Source organism: Chiloscyllium punctatum, chromosome 4 (assembly GCF_047496795.1).
Source record: "Chiloscyllium punctatum isolate Juve2018m chromosome 4, sChiPun1.3, whole genome shotgun sequence".
Classification (NCBI taxonomy): Eukaryota; Metazoa; Chordata; class Chondrichthyes; order Orectolobiformes; family Hemiscylliidae; genus Chiloscyllium; species Chiloscyllium punctatum.
The window spans coordinates 104,973,613-104,990,498 of NC_092742.1; the positions used below are offsets into that span (position 1 = coordinate 104,973,613).

Sequence of the window (16,886 nt, forward strand, 5' to 3'; positions counted from 1 at the left end):
AGTCTGGAATTCTGGATTTTGCGGCCTATGAGATTGCCACTACACCACTCGCCCTAAAGAAGGCATATCAGCTGCTTTTATTTATTGAGATATAAATGCAAGACCAAGGTGGTTATGCTTGAACTATTTAAAATGCTGGTTAGGTTATTGTCACCACATTACAGGAAGGATGTGATTGCACTGGAGGGGGTGCAGAGGAGATTATTTTTAGAATCCCTACAGTGTGGAAGCAACCCATTTGGCCCAACCAGTCCACACCGATCCTCCAAAGAGTAACCCACCCAGACCCAATTCCCTCCGACTAATGCACCTAACGCTATGAATAATTTAGCATGGCCAATCCACCTGACCTGCGCACCTTTGGATTGTTGGAGGAAACCAGAGCACCCAGAGGAAACCCACGCAGACACTGGGAAAAATGTGTACACTCCACACAGACGGTCGCCCAGGTCACTGGCGCTATGAGGCAGCAGTGCTCACCACTGAGCCACTGTGTTCCCTGGATTTACCAGGATGCTACCTCGGTTGCAGGGTCTGAGTTATAAGGAAATTTGGATAGGCTTGGATAGTTTTCTTTAGAGCAGCTCCTGTTGAGAGAGGACCTAATAGAGGTGTATAAGGTAATGATAAATTAGAAATATAGCTACTGGAACACCGATATTTGGAGCCCGCAAAATCTTAAGTTGCTTGTAAAAGAGACGCTGTTTTTATCAGTACTTTTGAAAGTTAGAAAGCGTTTTTAGGATTAATAAATACACGAGACAAAACACAGGAATGCTAATAGTTTGAAGATTGAGGCTACTAGTTCAAATATTCATGATGTGCTACAATGCAAACATACAATTTACCTTTGTGCTTCACTGGGTTCAGTTTTTTTGCTGCCTTGTACTATGAGCAAATTTGGACTGCTTTAGATCAAGAACGAACCATTAGCAGTGAAACCTTGCTTTTTCGGCAAGATAGTGGAAAGAGCAGATCAAGTAAATTTGAAATGAATCGAGTCTCTCAGTTGACTTCTCCAAAGACGAAAAGGAGTTGGTCATTATTTGCACTTCAGGATTGCCTTTTTGATCAAACTTTGTTGAGCTGTATAGAAATCTTGTTGCTGCTGCCATTGGTGTGGAGAGTCAGTGCGCTTCTGGCACTGAAACAGAGGAGGTTGTGTGGCTCGCCCAAGAGGTCGGAATTTTATGTTTTTGAGGTATTGATCCTAAATTTTGAATTGATCTTTTGTGTGGTCAGTAGACTTCAGAGCTACCGGAGTGATTTAGTTTTTAGATTTTGAAAAGATTGATTCTAATAGCAATCACGTTTTGATCATTGCTGTTCTCAAAGGAGTGTGATATTAGCATTTGTAATCCGTTGGATCATGTAGTATATATTACTTGTTTGTACAATGCTCAGTGCATAAGCTATTATCCTAATTATAATTATTGATAATTATTATCAAAATTATCCTAATTTTGACAGCAGTGTTTAGGAAGGATCATTAAATTGACACCACCATCTGCTTTGATTTTAGTTGAAATGATTGTAGGTTCCAATTTTTTGAAAGATGGTGATTCCACAATACAGTGTGTATAGGTGTACTCTGAAAGAATGCAGTGCGCAACTGCAGTTGGGTTTATTTTAACTATAGTCTGTGGAGAAGGACTGTTGACAGTGGTGTTTGTAAGAAATTTGTCTGTTGACGATTCTAAACCTGAACCTATTTGCAGGAGTCAGTCCTGGTTGGAGTGACGGCACAAGATCAGTGAAGGTAGTTCTATGTTCAGAAACGACTGGAAACGATGGATGTTAATTCATAAATCAGTTATGTGAAAAATAACTTCAAAGATTTGGATGGTTTTAAAACAACTTTTGATTGACTGGCCTGTGTACTGCTTAACTTACAAATCTCAGTATCCCTCCTTATTTTATTCTTAATTTTTTAACTTGGTTTTGTTAATAAAAAGCACCCAACCTTTTCTCTGTTCTCAGATTGTGTATTTTAAGCCCTGGCAGAATTCCTGAACTTGAAGCACTATAAATGGTCATGTGATTTTGAGGTTGATTATTACGCAACATTCTGGATTAATTTTGTTGCTGTAGAATTTCATACAGCATTTGGTTTCTACAATCTGCAGTAATCATTTATCATCTTGGTCATCGGGGTAAGTTGTGCACGCAGTAGATAAATCCTTCGGTAACTGTTGTCACGCAATGAAAAAAATCCTCACTTACATTGATTAAATTTATTAGTTGCGGCTGATAGCTGGAAATTTCTTTGCAAGGTATTAATCTAATCTTGATGTTCAGGCTATTGCAAACATGTCAAAAATCACTATGCACCTGTTGTCCAAGCTGCTTCCTTGCTCTGCCTAATGATCTCTGTTACTGATCTTGGCTACATTTCTGTATGGAGATGCGCCTTCTCCACAGACTATAGTTAAAATTTATCCTAGCTGCAGTTGCGCACTTATTAGCAAACCTTATCCCCACCCTGACAGTTTCAGATATCTGCATGTAAAACTGAAGGTTGCAGAGATGATAAAAGATTTTATAAACTCAACCATGATTTAATATTTGTAGTTAATACAAACATATAAAACAGCTTCGAGTGTTGCTCACTGTTTTGATGAGAAATGTGGAGTTGTCCACTGAACAGTAAGTTTTCAACGAATTGAGTGGTGACACTGCTGCATAGCTCTTGTTTGAATTGGTGTGTTCCTCATGCCTAGTGTTGCAATTGCTACAGCATGGGAAAATGCTGGGTAATAAACTAATTATATCTGAATGGTCAGTCTTGATACATATTCGTAGATGCTTTGTTTTTAAATACTTTATATGCTTCACTTCAAACAAGTTTTGAAAAGTACTTTGCAAACTATTTGGGTCTTTTGAATATTGATCAAGCAGCACAAGTAAAGTAGACATTGCTCTGTGCCAGTTTTGATTTTTGTTCTTGGGAGATAGTGCCAGAATGATCTTTAACTTCTTTGATTGGAAAAATCAGCTGGGTTTGCGCTCATGAAATCTTTCTCAAGGACTTCTGTTGAGAAGCAGCTGTCTGTGAGTGTTTTGAAAGATGGAATTCAGCTGGAGTGCACTTCACAACTTCACCAGTGGATGCCAAGAAACATGAAATTCTGAGTCACTACTTTAAAGAGATGGTTGAAAGACTAGGGGAAACTCATGCTTATTTTGTTTTATTTACGTGCATGCTGTTTTAAAATTATTTTTCAAAAGGCCTCATGAGGTTTTCTCGGGTTTGTTTTGATTTTGGGGGCTCTGTTTTGATTTTCAGGGATTTCTTTTGCATTCGCTTTAAGTTCTTAGGTGATGCAGTCATTTAGTAACAACACATTTTGTATTGGTATTGGTATATAGGATGTTGGGACTCTTTTAAACAAATTTAGAAGTATTCATCAATATCCTCAATTATCAACCATCAATTAAGATTAGACTCCCTACAGTGTGGAAACAGGCCCTTCGCCCCAACCAGTCTACACCGACCCTCCAAAAGTAACCCACCCAGACCCATTTCCCTCTGACTAATGCACCTAACCTAAAGGGGCAATTTAGCATGGTCACTTCACCTGACCTGCACATCTTTGGACTGTGGGAGGAAACCGGAGCACCCGGAGGAAACCCACACAGACACAGGGAGAATGTGCAAACTCCACACAGTCAGTTGCCCAAAGCTGGCATCGAACCTGGGACCATGGTGTTGAGAGGCAGCAGTGCTAATCACTGAGCCACCGTGCTGTTTAGTGTAATGTGACAACTCATGGAAAACATCAATTTCTTAAGACACCCAGTATTTAAATAGGCACAGATAACAGGCATACGTTAGCAACAAGTCTTATTTTCAAAATCATTGACACATTTAAAACATAAAAAACCATCACTCAAAACATATCTTTTGCAGTCTAGTGAGGTCACAGATTATGCATTCCCATGACATTGGCACAAAGCTGTAACATTGCAACCAAGAGGCAACTAATCTTTTTACTGCACTCAGTTTTCAACATTGGATTTAAATTTTGCAATTGATACATTTTTTATTACAATACTATTAAGTTCATTTTCCAACAGTAGTAGTTTCTGAATATATACGGCCTTAAACTAGAGGTTCCATATTCATTTGCGAGGCATTTATTACCCCTCTCGTGTGCCCTCGCTCTTGCGCCCCATTGCCTCCCCCCTCTTTTACATGTGTGCCCAACCCTGCTCTTGTGTGCTCTCTTTCTTGCCTCCACTCTTTCTCACCTTCTCTCACTCTTTCCTCCTGTAGGTGACACCCCCTGGATTTGACTGATGTTTGCTTGCCTTTAGCATTCTCAACACAAGGCTGCCACAAGGTGCAGTGATCCACCCCAACCACCCGTACTCCCCCTCCAGTAAAATACTTGATTTTCTGCTCATCATTTTGAGAAGTGGTTTGTGCTGGAGAAATGGTAATTATTTTTGGGAAAAATAAATAACGAAGTTTGTTTAGTGCACCGTAACTTAGTATGCGTTGTTTTCTTCTTTTTGTAGAAAGCAAGTGGTTAAAGATGAACAAACTACGGCAGAGCTTCAGACGTAAGAAGGACATCTATGTTCCAGAGTCAAGTCGACCACATCAGTGGCAGACTGACGAAGAAGCAGTCCGCAGTGGCAAATGTAGTTTCCAGGTCAAGGTGAAGCCCCTTTTCTTTATTGAAGTGATTTGTTTTTGACAGGCTTTGTGGTTTCTTGTCTGGGATGTAACGAAAATTGCAATACGATTTGCAGAATGCTCACAATGAAGTTGCTTTTGTGACTATCCTCACCTATCTAGCTGATTATAGGAACAAACTGCCTCTTCTGGCGAGTTTTCACTAATAGATAGCAACGGGAAAAAGTGGCTTTTAAAAATAAAGCTTGAAAGGAAGCTGAGTTTACCAGATTAAAGTAATATTCCCAGGATGTTGATCTATTCCAGTCTCTCGGGTGCCCATCAGTCACGGAAGGTCTAAAGTGGGCAGGTGGACCTTGTCTGCTCCCTCTCCAAGGACACGTTTGCTTACAACCTACTGAAACATTGTACACACATCGGTTGCTTTTGCAGTATAGGCAGAATGCAGCAGAAAATTTGTTTACAAGGTCCATCAAGCAATGATGATTTTAGTGCTGCTGGGAGTTGTGGTCAAATGTTTGGGAGAACTCTGCAATGTATATTCTGCCCACTTGTTCCGGGAGACAGGTAGTGGTTTACTGTGTAATCTAAAATAATATGCCCTGTCGGATGCGGAGCTTTGTCAGTGTTATACTGCAATATGTTAAAGGCTGTAATGGGAATCCAAGCTACTTCATGCTGAAAGGATGTGAGCTCCACCAGTCAAACTGAGTCAACACTAGGTATGTACTTTCAATTGGCTATAGTCAGTTTCGTTAGTTTTATATCATGTGTTTTTAATATCATTTAATTTCATTTATCTCCTGGCCACTAAATGCAGCATCTGTAGTCTGCTGTATCATTAGATAACCATGACAACTGGCCTGACATTGTTGTAGCGAATATTGAATTTCAGTTTCAAACCAAAACTTGCAGTTATTTTTTCTAAATTACAGATGTAATGTAGATTGTGGCATGCAAATCAACCTGGTGTTTCTTCAGTTGCAAAAAGCACATGGAGACCAATGTTCTTGCCCCCTCACAAAATGAGTGTGTTTTTAAGGCTGTTGTCACCTTTCTGAGGTAGCATGTTAGAAATCAAGCCATGCTATTTCTGGAGTTAGTCCTATCAAAGTATGGCAAAGTCCCCAATTGACTTGGCAGATAGACAGACATAGACTAGCACAAGACACATAACAGGTTTCTTTACATGACAAGGACTACTGTTTATTACAAATAACTTCTAACCACAGATAAACAACTATGAGCTGTCGATATATAACTACTGATTAAACTGTAACCCTTCAAACGTCCCCACTTCAAGATTAAGTAAACTGTGTTTGTGTTGAGAGGAGAAAAAAGACTAGGTCAGCAATCCAATGACCTTGGTCCACACATTTGGTTTTGATTCTTTTGATTGTCAGGATTTTTGTTTTTCAATCGCTCCTTCTCCAGGATCTTTTCACTTCAGAAAAGGCACTGCAGATTGGTGTATTAACTGTAGAGTCACCTAGTTTTGGTATGATGCCACAGGGACTTTTGCTGTCTGTGGGTTTATTTTTAATCCATTCACAGGATGTGGACATTGCTGGCTAGGACAGTCTTTCTTGCCCATTCCTAACTGCCCAGAGGCAGTTTAGGGTAATCCACATTGCTGAGAGTCTGAGTCACATATAGACTAGATTGGGTAAGGATCCTTTCCTCAAGAGTTTTCATGAGCCAAAATGTGTTTTTCCAACAATCGGCAACAGTTTCATGATCATTGTTTGACTTTTAATTCCAGATTTTTATTAAATACAAATTCCACCAATTGCACTCTGTGCTCTCAGATCCAACCCTGACTTTGTAATCAACTGACAAGGGTGGTGCTGTTGTCTGGCATACTGACCTCTACATTTGTAGAGATTGAGTGCTAGCTTTCAGATACCTCCTCCTATGTCCCTCAGGACGACAACCCCACCATTGAACACCAGGCTGTTGTGTCGACAAGTCACTAATCTCATTTCAACTGATCTCCCCTCCATTCTTCCAACTCCACATCCCACCACTCCCAAACAGCTCACTTGTACCTCCTCCCCAAAATCCACAAACAGAACTGCCCGAGCAGAGCCATTGTTTCTGACTGGTCCTGCCCCACAGAACCCACCTGTTCCTATCTCCGTTCTGTTTTTTTTTCCCCCTCCTTCTCCAGTACCTTTCCTTTTATATCCACAATTCCTCTGACACTTAATGACAGTTCAGAATTTCCAGTTTGCTGGCTCCAGCTGCTTCCTCTTCACTACTGACATGCCATTCCCGATTGGGGCTCTCTGCGTCTTCCTGAGAAAAAAGAGCATAGACTGTCTGCATCCACCACTGTCCTCCACCTGGCTGATTTCATCCTCACTTTGAGCATCTTCTCTTTGACATGAAGCAATTGGGAGGAGTTTAAAGGTGTGGCCATGCATATCTGCATGGGACCTAGTTGTGCTTATCTCTTTTTGTGGAGCATATGGTACATTCCTTGTTCCAACATACTCTGGTCCCCCACCCACACCACTTCAGGTATGTCGATGACATCATTGATGCTGCTTCCTTCTCATGTCCAGAATTGGAAACATTTATCAATTTTGCTTCAAATTTTCATCCTATTCTGATGTTCACGTGGCCCATCTCTAACTCCTCCCTTCTTTTCCTTGTCATCTCTGTTTCGGTTTCTGGGAATAGGCTGGCCATCCGACTCCCACGGTTACCTTGACTATACATTCTCACTGCCTCGTTATTCTGTTCTTCAAGGTCCTTCATGTCTGCCACATCAGTTCCTATTATGCCAGCTTCTAGAAGAGGGCTCCTGAAATGTCCACCATCTTCCTCAGCCAAGGATTCCCCATTCCAGTGGTTGACACATCTCCTGTACTTCAGCCCTCGCCCCTTCTCTTCCCTCCCATAACAACAATTGGGTTCCCTTTGTCCTCACTTAACACCACACCAGCATCTGCATCCAAAAGATCATCAACTGCCATTTCCTCCACACCAGTGGGAGGCCACCACCTAGCACACATTCCTCACCACTAACTTGTCAGCATTCTTCAGGGGCCATTCCCTCTGGGGCACCTTGGTCCACTCCTCTTCCACTTCCAACACCCCCCCCCCCCCCCCCAATACTCCTGTGGTACCTTCCCATGCAATCACAGAAGATATAACCCCTAACCATTTATAGGGCACTTGTTCTCTCCTTGCTATCCAATACCCAAGACACACTTCCAGGTGCAGCAGTGTTTTACCTGTACTATTCCCAATCTACTGTCCAGTATCTGCTGCTCACAATGTAGTCCCCCTACACTGGGGAGAAAAAAATTCAATTGGGTGGCCACTTTGCACAACACCTATGTTCTGCCCACAAAAATGATACTGACTTCCAGTCGCCTGCCACTTTAGCGCATTGCTGTGTTCCCTGGTGAACATCTCTGTTGCTCTAGCAAAGCTCAGTGCAAGTTAGGAGAACAGCACCTCATTTTCCACCTTGGACCTCTGCAACCTTCAGGACTCAAAATCAAGTTCAATAATTTTTAGGCCACTGCACGTTCTCCCCTGTCCTTACCCCAATCCCTGCAACCCAGACCTTGTCATGAAATAGGCTCTGCTATGCACAACCCCTTTGTCAGCCAATAATAGTCATCACTAGCAGGCATTAAATCCCACAGGAAGACCTTCTACCAACTCCTTTGCTCAACTTTTTCTCTCTATCCCGCTCTCTTTCTTTCTGTCTCACTCTCAGTCTCACTGTCTCTCACTCTCTCTTGGTGTCTTCTCCTCCCACCACCCCCCCCCCCCCCCCCCCCCCACCACCCCCAAAATAGTCGTTTCTCCCTTAGCATATAAAGCAATTCTTTCCTTGCTTTAATCAGTTCTGAAGAATGGCCACTGGACCCAAAACATTAACCTGGCTTTCTCTCCACAAATGCTGCCAGACCTTTTTCCAGCACCTGTTGTTCTTTGGGATTTTTTTTTGCTCCTCATCTGCCATGGCAGGATGCAATCTCGAGTCCCCAGAACATCACCTGGGCTGCTAATTAATAATCTACCAATAATGTCATGGTCAGTCACCACCTCAAGTGTATATGTAAATGATTTGGACTTGAAGGTAGGAGGTTTCCAGATGATAGAAAAATTGGCAGGGTAGTAAGGAGGATATCCTTAGATTACAAGAAGATACAGATGAGCTGGTCAGATAGGCTGCTCAGTGGGAAATGGAATTCAATCTGGATAAATATGAGGTAATGGACTTGGGCAGGACAAACAAGGAACGGAATACATGATGAACTGTAGGACCCTGGGAAGCACCAAGGCTCAGAGGGACCTCAGTGTAAATGTACATCATTCCCTTAAAGTGTTAGAGCAGGTGGATAAAATAATTAAGAAAACACTTGATATACTTGCCAAGGCATAGAGTTTAAGAACTGGGAATGTATGCTGGGTCTGTATAAAATGTTGGTTAGACCTCAGCCTGGGTATTGTGTGCAGTTTCTGGAATCCACATTTTGGGAAGGATGTGATAGCACTGGAGAGGGTGCAGAGAAGGTTTACCAGGGTATTTTCTGGATTGGGAAGTTTAATTTATGAAGAGAGATTGGATGGACTGGAGTTCTTTTCCTCAGAGCAGAGGAGATTGAAAGGGGACATGATTGAGATGTATAAAATTATGAAGAGTATAGGTAGGGTAGACAGGAAGAAGCATTTCCCCTTGGAGGAGTGATCAGTGACCAAGGGACATAGATTTCAAGTAAGGGCAGAAGGTTTGGAGGAGATGTGGGGAAGAAAATTTTCATTCGAAGGGTGGTGGGAATCTGGAATTCACTGCCTGTAAAGGGTGATGGAGGAAGAAACCCTGGTAACATTGAAGTCGTATTTCAATGCGCACCTGTGATGCCAAATATATACAAAGCTACAGACCAAGTGCTGGAAAATGAGATTCGAATAATTAAGATGTTTTTGATCAGAACTGATGTGATGGGCCGAAGGGCTTTTTTCTGTGCTGCAGTTCTCTATGACCTTAGTTATTGGTGAAAGGCCACAGCTGGCAGCAACTGGTTAGGGAAAACAAGCTAGTTTTCTTTACTTTATGAATATTTCACTGGAGAGAAAGATGCATCATTTGTCCTTGTCTTGGTCTGTATGCTTCTGCCAGTATCGGGCAGTACAGTGGCTCAGTGGTTAGCACTGCTGCCTCACATTGCCAGGGAGCGGGTTCTATTCCTGCCTCGGACTACTGTCTGTGTGGAATTTGCATATTCTCCCCAAGTCTGCGTTAGTTTCCTCCAAGTGCTCCGGTTTTCTCCTGCAATCAAAAGATGTCCAGGTCAGGTAAATTGATCATGCTAAATTGTCCATAGTATTAGGTGCATTAGTCAAGGTGGGTTACTGTTTGGAGGGTTGGTATGCACTTGTTGGGTCAAATGGCCTGTTTCCATACCTTAGGGAATCTAATCTATCGTACACACCAACAAGCTATAAATACATCTATCAATTAGATTCTTATTGTTAAGTTGGTTGATTTGTGGAATTGCTGATGTCAAAGCAACCTTTCGTCGGCCAAATGTTACTCACCCTCTGACACCAGGCCGCCTACCAACAACTCCACCTCTGACAGTATTTAAACAAGGTAACAGTGTAAACATAACTTACAATGAGATTCAGTACTTGTAAAAAGTGCAGCAATCCCTTCCACGGTCGTTGGTTTTAAAGCATTCTTTGCCCAATTCAATTCATCATTAAAAATATTGTGAAGTAAAAAGCTGTGGGCTTTAAATTGTACTTCCCTTGGAGTTGGTTTCAATTTATTTTAGCTTAAAAGTGCTGGAGCTATAAATGCCTCATTAGTTGGCACATGGAACACACAGCTAACTTGGACCATGTTGTGAAGAAGACTAATAGGTGTTTAAGAGATGCTGTACAGAGTAGTCTATTTCTCATCCAACCTTCTCTCCCTAGAAAATAAACGTCAGAAAGATGAAAAGTTATTGACCTTAAATAATGAACTTTTTCTTCTACAAGTGCTGTCTAAACCTGCTGAATATTTCTCGTGTTTTGTTTCTATTTCAGATTTCTGGCAGCTGCAGTATTTAGCTTTTATTTTTATACTTGCTAAGTGTCAATGTGAGCAAATGAGCTGTTCTACAGGTGCAATTTGATAGTGTGGGGATATTATATGAAATATTAAAATGGAGACTCTGACATAGTTAACTGCTATGGGTACTGTTACTGGTAATGAGCTGTTGGCATACATCTGTGGTGATTGGCACCATAATTACATTGTAGTCACATGGTGACCATGTCATTGGGTTAAATAGATCATTTACCAGCAGGTTATGACTGGAGGAATGGTGTATTTCCGCTTGGTTGTGAACTTGGAAACTCTTTATCCTATATAAAATAAACTGCATCCTCCCGACATCAAAACTGCCAAGTTCTATTAGAAGGGATGTTGAAATAGCTTCTTAGGAAAGATGATTGAGATTTTAACTGATGTCAGATTGTTATTATTTGAAAACAAAATTTGGCATGGCAGCAATATAAATAGCTTTTAAAACCCCCAATGAGAAGTTTGGAATGTGGAGTTCAGGAAGGAAGTCTGATCTTGCAGCGTGCTGAAAGGTGTACTGAGCGACTGCCAATTGTCACGTGTTAAAGGCATCACCTTTTCTCTACTTTGGCATTCTCTCACATTTGAGGATACCAAGTCATTCTGGATTTTAAAAAAAGCACAATGCTTGTCATCTGATGACAAGCTGTGAAAAACAAAGCTTAAATGTTGGTGGGATATTTAAGTTGAGGACACCATTTTAAAAACGCTTTCCTTATGGACCGCAGTGACAAATATTAATGCTTAATATTTAATTAATGGGTTTAATGAGGATAATGGATGTACATTTAGAGCCCAGTCATATCCCTGCTGATATTCTTCTCCAACTCTGCCTCTTGCTGTTTGGAGGATACCCACAGTGGGGATGATCGCACCCTTTTTGTTTCTCAGCTCTAATAAATGAGCTTTGTTCCCTCAATGCTATCTTGCAATGTTAAAATGACTGCCATCCTATTTTGCTTTTTTCCTTCTTTCTTGTCTGAATATCAAGCACTTGCACATACCATTTTTAAACGACATTTAAGACCAGGAGGATTTGACTGCTACTAAGGAAAGGGCAAATTTTATTGAAGCTTTTAACCTTGCACTTAACAGGGCAATTGGGTACATTTTACCAATTCAAAGGGCAGGCTAGAATTTAAGCTGTGTGAGAGGTGTGTGCTGATTGGTTACCAAGTGGACTTTGTGCATTCTCCAAGACAGTGCTTGCACCAAACTGATGACTAATAGTTAATGATCGGTGATTGTACAATTAGCATTTGTGGAGGCAAAGAATTGCATCAGCAGTCAATTTAGGGTGGTTAGGCAAGCAGTGTATACTGAAAGCTATTAATACACAGGGTCCTGTGTGTACGTACATACCATGAACTCAACAAGACAGCTACTAGCCATTCCCTAACTCGTTTCTCAAGCAGTGCCCTAATAGAACATATTCAGAGTTTTGGTTTAACACTTTAAAGGAGCTGGCAGTTTAACTGTCTATCGTCATCATTTGGTGCATTTTTCATGGCAGCACTTCTACAAATCCGAATCCATTTGCTAATTGCTCAATACTTTCCTCTCAGTATAAAAGTTATTTTTCCCCTTAAATTGGTATTTTTTGAGTACAGGGAGAAATTGAGGACTGCAGATGCTGCAAACTAGAGTCGAAAAGTATACTGCTGGAAAAGCACAGCAGGTCAGACAGCAACCCAAGGAGCGGGAGAGTCAACGTTTCGGGCATAGGTCCTTCATCAGGAATGTGTGATGGGGAGGAAGGGGCATGGCAGATAAGTAGGAGGGTGGGAGAGAAGATGGGGGAAGGTAACTGGGAAGGCGATGTGTAGCTGAGTATTGTCTTGATGAGTGTAAGACAAAAGGCTTTTACAAAATAGTTGTTTTCAACAATGCTCAAGTTCTGTATGACCAAACTGCTAGTAATTAGAGGATGTGCTCAATAATGACCTTGCACTTTGGAGCTTGTAACAATAATGGCTAATGTTGCAATTATGATGTTGATTACAGTTTGGTATTGCATTTAACATGAAGTAAGCAAATTGAACTCGTGACCTATTTTGAATCCTACCTGACAGCAAACTGAGTGATTTGGTGGTTAGACATTAAATGAGGCTCAGATCATTTTACTGAGAAAAAGGTGTTGGGTGCTTACCATGTTAATCAGGGAAAGACTGTAAATCTCAAGTCTTAGAAATTGTTGAGTGTCAGGTTGGAAACATTTGTACTTTGAGTAATCAACTTTAATAAGAAAATTAGAGTCTTGATAGCTCATAAGCGTTTCTGCAAGGCCCATGTGATTAAAGTTACCATGGAGGTGAAGTTTGAGGGGGTAAGGGTTTACAATATCCCTGAAAACTACACACAAGATTAATCTGCCAGAAATTGGGGGAGGGAGAGCTGCAAATTTCTGGAAATCACCACACAAATGTGGGAGGGAGCTTGAGCTTGGGTTGAAAAGACTGAATTCATGGGTTTAAAGGCTGGAGCATGCACCTAGCAGGTGCTGGAGGAGAAGCCTCTGGGAAACAACATCCCTATGAACGCATTCTGATATTAGAAGTTACCATGCTCAGAAAGGTGACTAGGAATCAATTTACTGTCACCATGAGAATAAGCAAACCTACAAAGCATTGGGTCATATCTAAGCTCCTATGATCCTCTGTTCAATGGCAATTAAGCTATTCTCTGGAGGAAGCAGATTCACAAGTAACATCATCCTCAATGACAGGAAGCTCTGCATATCAGAATAAAAGGTAAGACTGTAGTAGGTGCTTGATACATCTTGGCATCCTCTTGAGACCGAGCATCACAGATGCCAGTCTTCAGGCAGTTTTATTCACTGTGATATAAAGAAATGAATGGAAGTCTGGATAAGGACCCTGACAATATTCCAATGATAGTTCCAAAGTCATGTGGTTTTGGAGGTGTGGGTAATGTTGGAAGTTCAATTATCTAAGCCAAGGGCATTGCAGCAGAAGTTCTGAGGACCCTTCAGCTGTTTCATCAATGACTTTGCCTTGATCATAAGGTCAGGCGTGGGAATATTTGCTGATATTTGCACCATGTCTAGCACTATTTGTGACTTCTGAGATACTAACCTGCACATACAAATATGCAACAAAATCAGGATATCTTGGGTTGATGAGGGACAAATTCATAGTACACAAGTGCCAAGCCATAACACTCTACAATTTGAGAGAATCTAATCCTTTCTCCTGGCCTTCAGAAACATTACCATTGCCGAATCCATCACTATCCTTACTATTAACTGAAAACTGAACTGGGCCAGTCATATAAATACTGTGGCTACAAGACCAGGTCAGAAGCTAGGAATTCCGTGATGTAGAACTCCTGACTTCCCAAAATTGGTTCACTATCTACAAAGTCAGGTCCGCGATAGAATGCTCCTCACTTTCCTGATCGAGTGCAGCTCCAACGAACCTCAACCTTAAAACCCCATCAGCCTTCATTCCCTCCATCATGGAGGTACAGCAGCATCTGCAATATGCACTACAGGCCCTCGCACAGGCTACTCTGCCAATACCTTTCAAATATACAACCACTACCGTTACCTTTTAGAAGGATAAAGGCAGCAGGTACATGGGAACACCACAATCCTAACTTGGAAATTTGTCACCATTTGGCCAAAATTCCAGAATTCCTTATGGCCCAGTGTGTATACCTGCACCCCAAGGGCTGCAATGTATTCTCATGGTGCCAGCAAGTTGATTCCTCGTCACCTTTCTGAGCTTGGTAACTTCTAATCTCAAAACTTATTCGGAGGGGTCTTGTTTCCTAAAGACGACTCCTCCAGCACCAGTGAGGTAAATCTTTCAGCTCCCCACATATTTTCAGGAAACTATAGATGTGCCGCAGCCAGCGATGCTCACGTTTTGTGAGTGAATTTTTAATAAACTACAACAAGCTTTAAAGATCACTCGATTAATCAGCCTCTAGTGTTGATGATGGCTAACTGTTTTATAGGGAAAGTCAACTTCAAACTGAAGCTGATGTAGTTTGTAACATTTAAAACTCCTGATGATTATTCACTATTATTATTGTGCTCCAGGAAGAATTATTCATCTGTGTATTTTTAGATAATGGTTCCGGGTTTCCATATTAAAGCAGGAAACTAGAGGGTACTATTGTGTTTGATGGAAGTTCTTTTGAAACCGATTACTGCCCTTCAGAACACAAAACAGAATTTCAAGCCGCCTCCTGAAATTACCAAAACCTGGTTTTAACATGGTTTATTTGCTCATTGGCAGAGTAAATAGAAACTGGTTGAGATGTTGGTCCAAGGTAGGAACCCTGTTTATATTGAGAGACAGCATTTAGCTGAGGAATTTCGGGGATGAAGGATAGCTGTAGCAAGGAGTCTACAGGTGACTCTCTTGAGGGCAAGGTGCTCCAGATGTGGCAAAGTGAGGATCAGCTGAGCAGGTGTATGATGGAGGACCGGCATTAGAGGAGGATGATATGCTTGACTGTTGAAGACTGAAGAAAGGACAAATGGAAATTGTGCACCATGATTGGTTACTGAAGAAAATAGTTGGAACTGTGGGAATGGTGCCTGTTTAGAACATTTGGAAAGCAATACTTAGCGACAGGGAGAGTCACTCAAAATGCAACTAGTGTGGTGACCAGGGGAGTTGAATGTTGATCATTTTAATAGAAATACAATCAACTGAGCAGACATGGGTAAGTTGAGTTCAAAGAGGGTGATTGGGAGTTCGCAAAGAAACTAGTGTTTTCAATGTTAGGACAGGGGTAGGGGGTTGACTCGGTTGACAAGTTAAATGAAGAGATGGTCTTAACCTTCAAGGAAAAAGACAAAAGTCTTTCTGTACAGTGTAAACCCATAATCTGGAGTTTAAAAGTAATAACATGTCTAAAAGTACCTAAAGTCCATAACTTTTTCATTCAACCGTTAGGATCCTAAGCATGTGCCATATATTGCAGCATGTGTTCTCTAAGATGGACTGAACTGTGTTAAAATTGATATAGTACATGTCTGATCAGAATTTATGTAACATGTATGCAAGAGAAGGAGTGTTTAATGCACAGAGATTGTCAAAAGATATGTTGTAATATTTCAATATGCTTTACAGGTATGTAGAAGCATAGGACTCGGGAGCAGATGTAGGCCATTTGACCCCTCAAATCTGCGAAGCCATTCAATAAAACCATGGCTGATTTGGTAGTTTCAACCCCAATTTTCTGTCTGCTTCCACAGCTGTCAACTCTCTGGTCCTTCACAAATCTATTGAATTCAACCATGAATACGTTCAGTGACCTCCACTGCTCTCTGGGGAATAAAGTTCCATGGACACTCGACCTTCATTACCTTATTCCCATGATCCTTGTTTTATGCTATAAATGTGCGGCGCTGAAACTAGCTGTTGAATATTTGATGATTTAATTGTTGGAGCTTGCTTTGTAATGATTTCTGGACTGTTAAGATTGCTCAAAGCTCCCTGTCTCTGGACTGATTAATTCTGATGTCCATTAAGTAAATTCCAGCAGGGAACTTCCTGCAGGACAATTCTTATGAAAGGCATCAGAACAATGATTTTACAGCATAAGAGGCAGGAACACTGGAACATTCAAAAATCAGAATTTGTATGTTTCTTAATAATGTGACAAATCATGTTAAAACGTGTGGTCTCTATAAAGGGAGATGATGGCATAATGGTAATATCACTGGGCTCGTAATCCAGAGATTCAGACTCCTGTCCTGAAGATACCAGCTTCAAGCTCACCAGAGTTGCTGGTAGCATTCAAATTTCAGTTAATGAAAAAAATATGCAATTGGCTATTAAGCTATTGATTGTCATAAAAAACACATCTGTTCAATAATTTCTCATTAGGGACATAAGTCTGTTGGCCCTATTTTGAATTTTGCAGTCAACTTGTTTAAAGATGTTTCTTACCCCTCTACAGCAGGTGGGACGCTAGTCTGACCAATACGTGACTGCAGACTCACAGATTCTTAAATGTTCTCTGAAATGACCGAACAAGCTGCTCAGTTTAAGATGGGCAATAGTGCCTACTTTCTACAGGAGGAAAGAAATCCCTTTTTGTGTAATCAGTGTCTCCAGTTGCATGACATTAACAGCATTCCAAACCAAAAAAAAATTTGCTTGA

At 41.1% G+C, this 16,886-nt stretch overlaps 1 protein-coding gene across 8 annotated transcripts in view; it reads left to right on the forward strand.

Moving 5' to 3' along the window:
• LOC140476613 (protein numb homolog) overlaps nucleotides 1-16,886 on the forward strand; it is a 194,970-nt gene that overhangs the window by 96,596 nt on the left and 81,488 nt on the right. For all 8 annotated transcript variants that reach the window (XM_072569475.1, XM_072569481.1, XM_072569478.1 and 5 more), the window contains exon 2: nucleotides 4,522-4,664. In XM_072569475.1, the coding sequence (XP_072425576.1) occupies nucleotides 4,539-4,664 (126 nt within the window). In that variant the 5' untranslated portion in view covers nucleotides 4,522-4,538. The remainder of the gene's footprint in view (nucleotides 1-4,521; nucleotides 4,665-16,886) is intronic.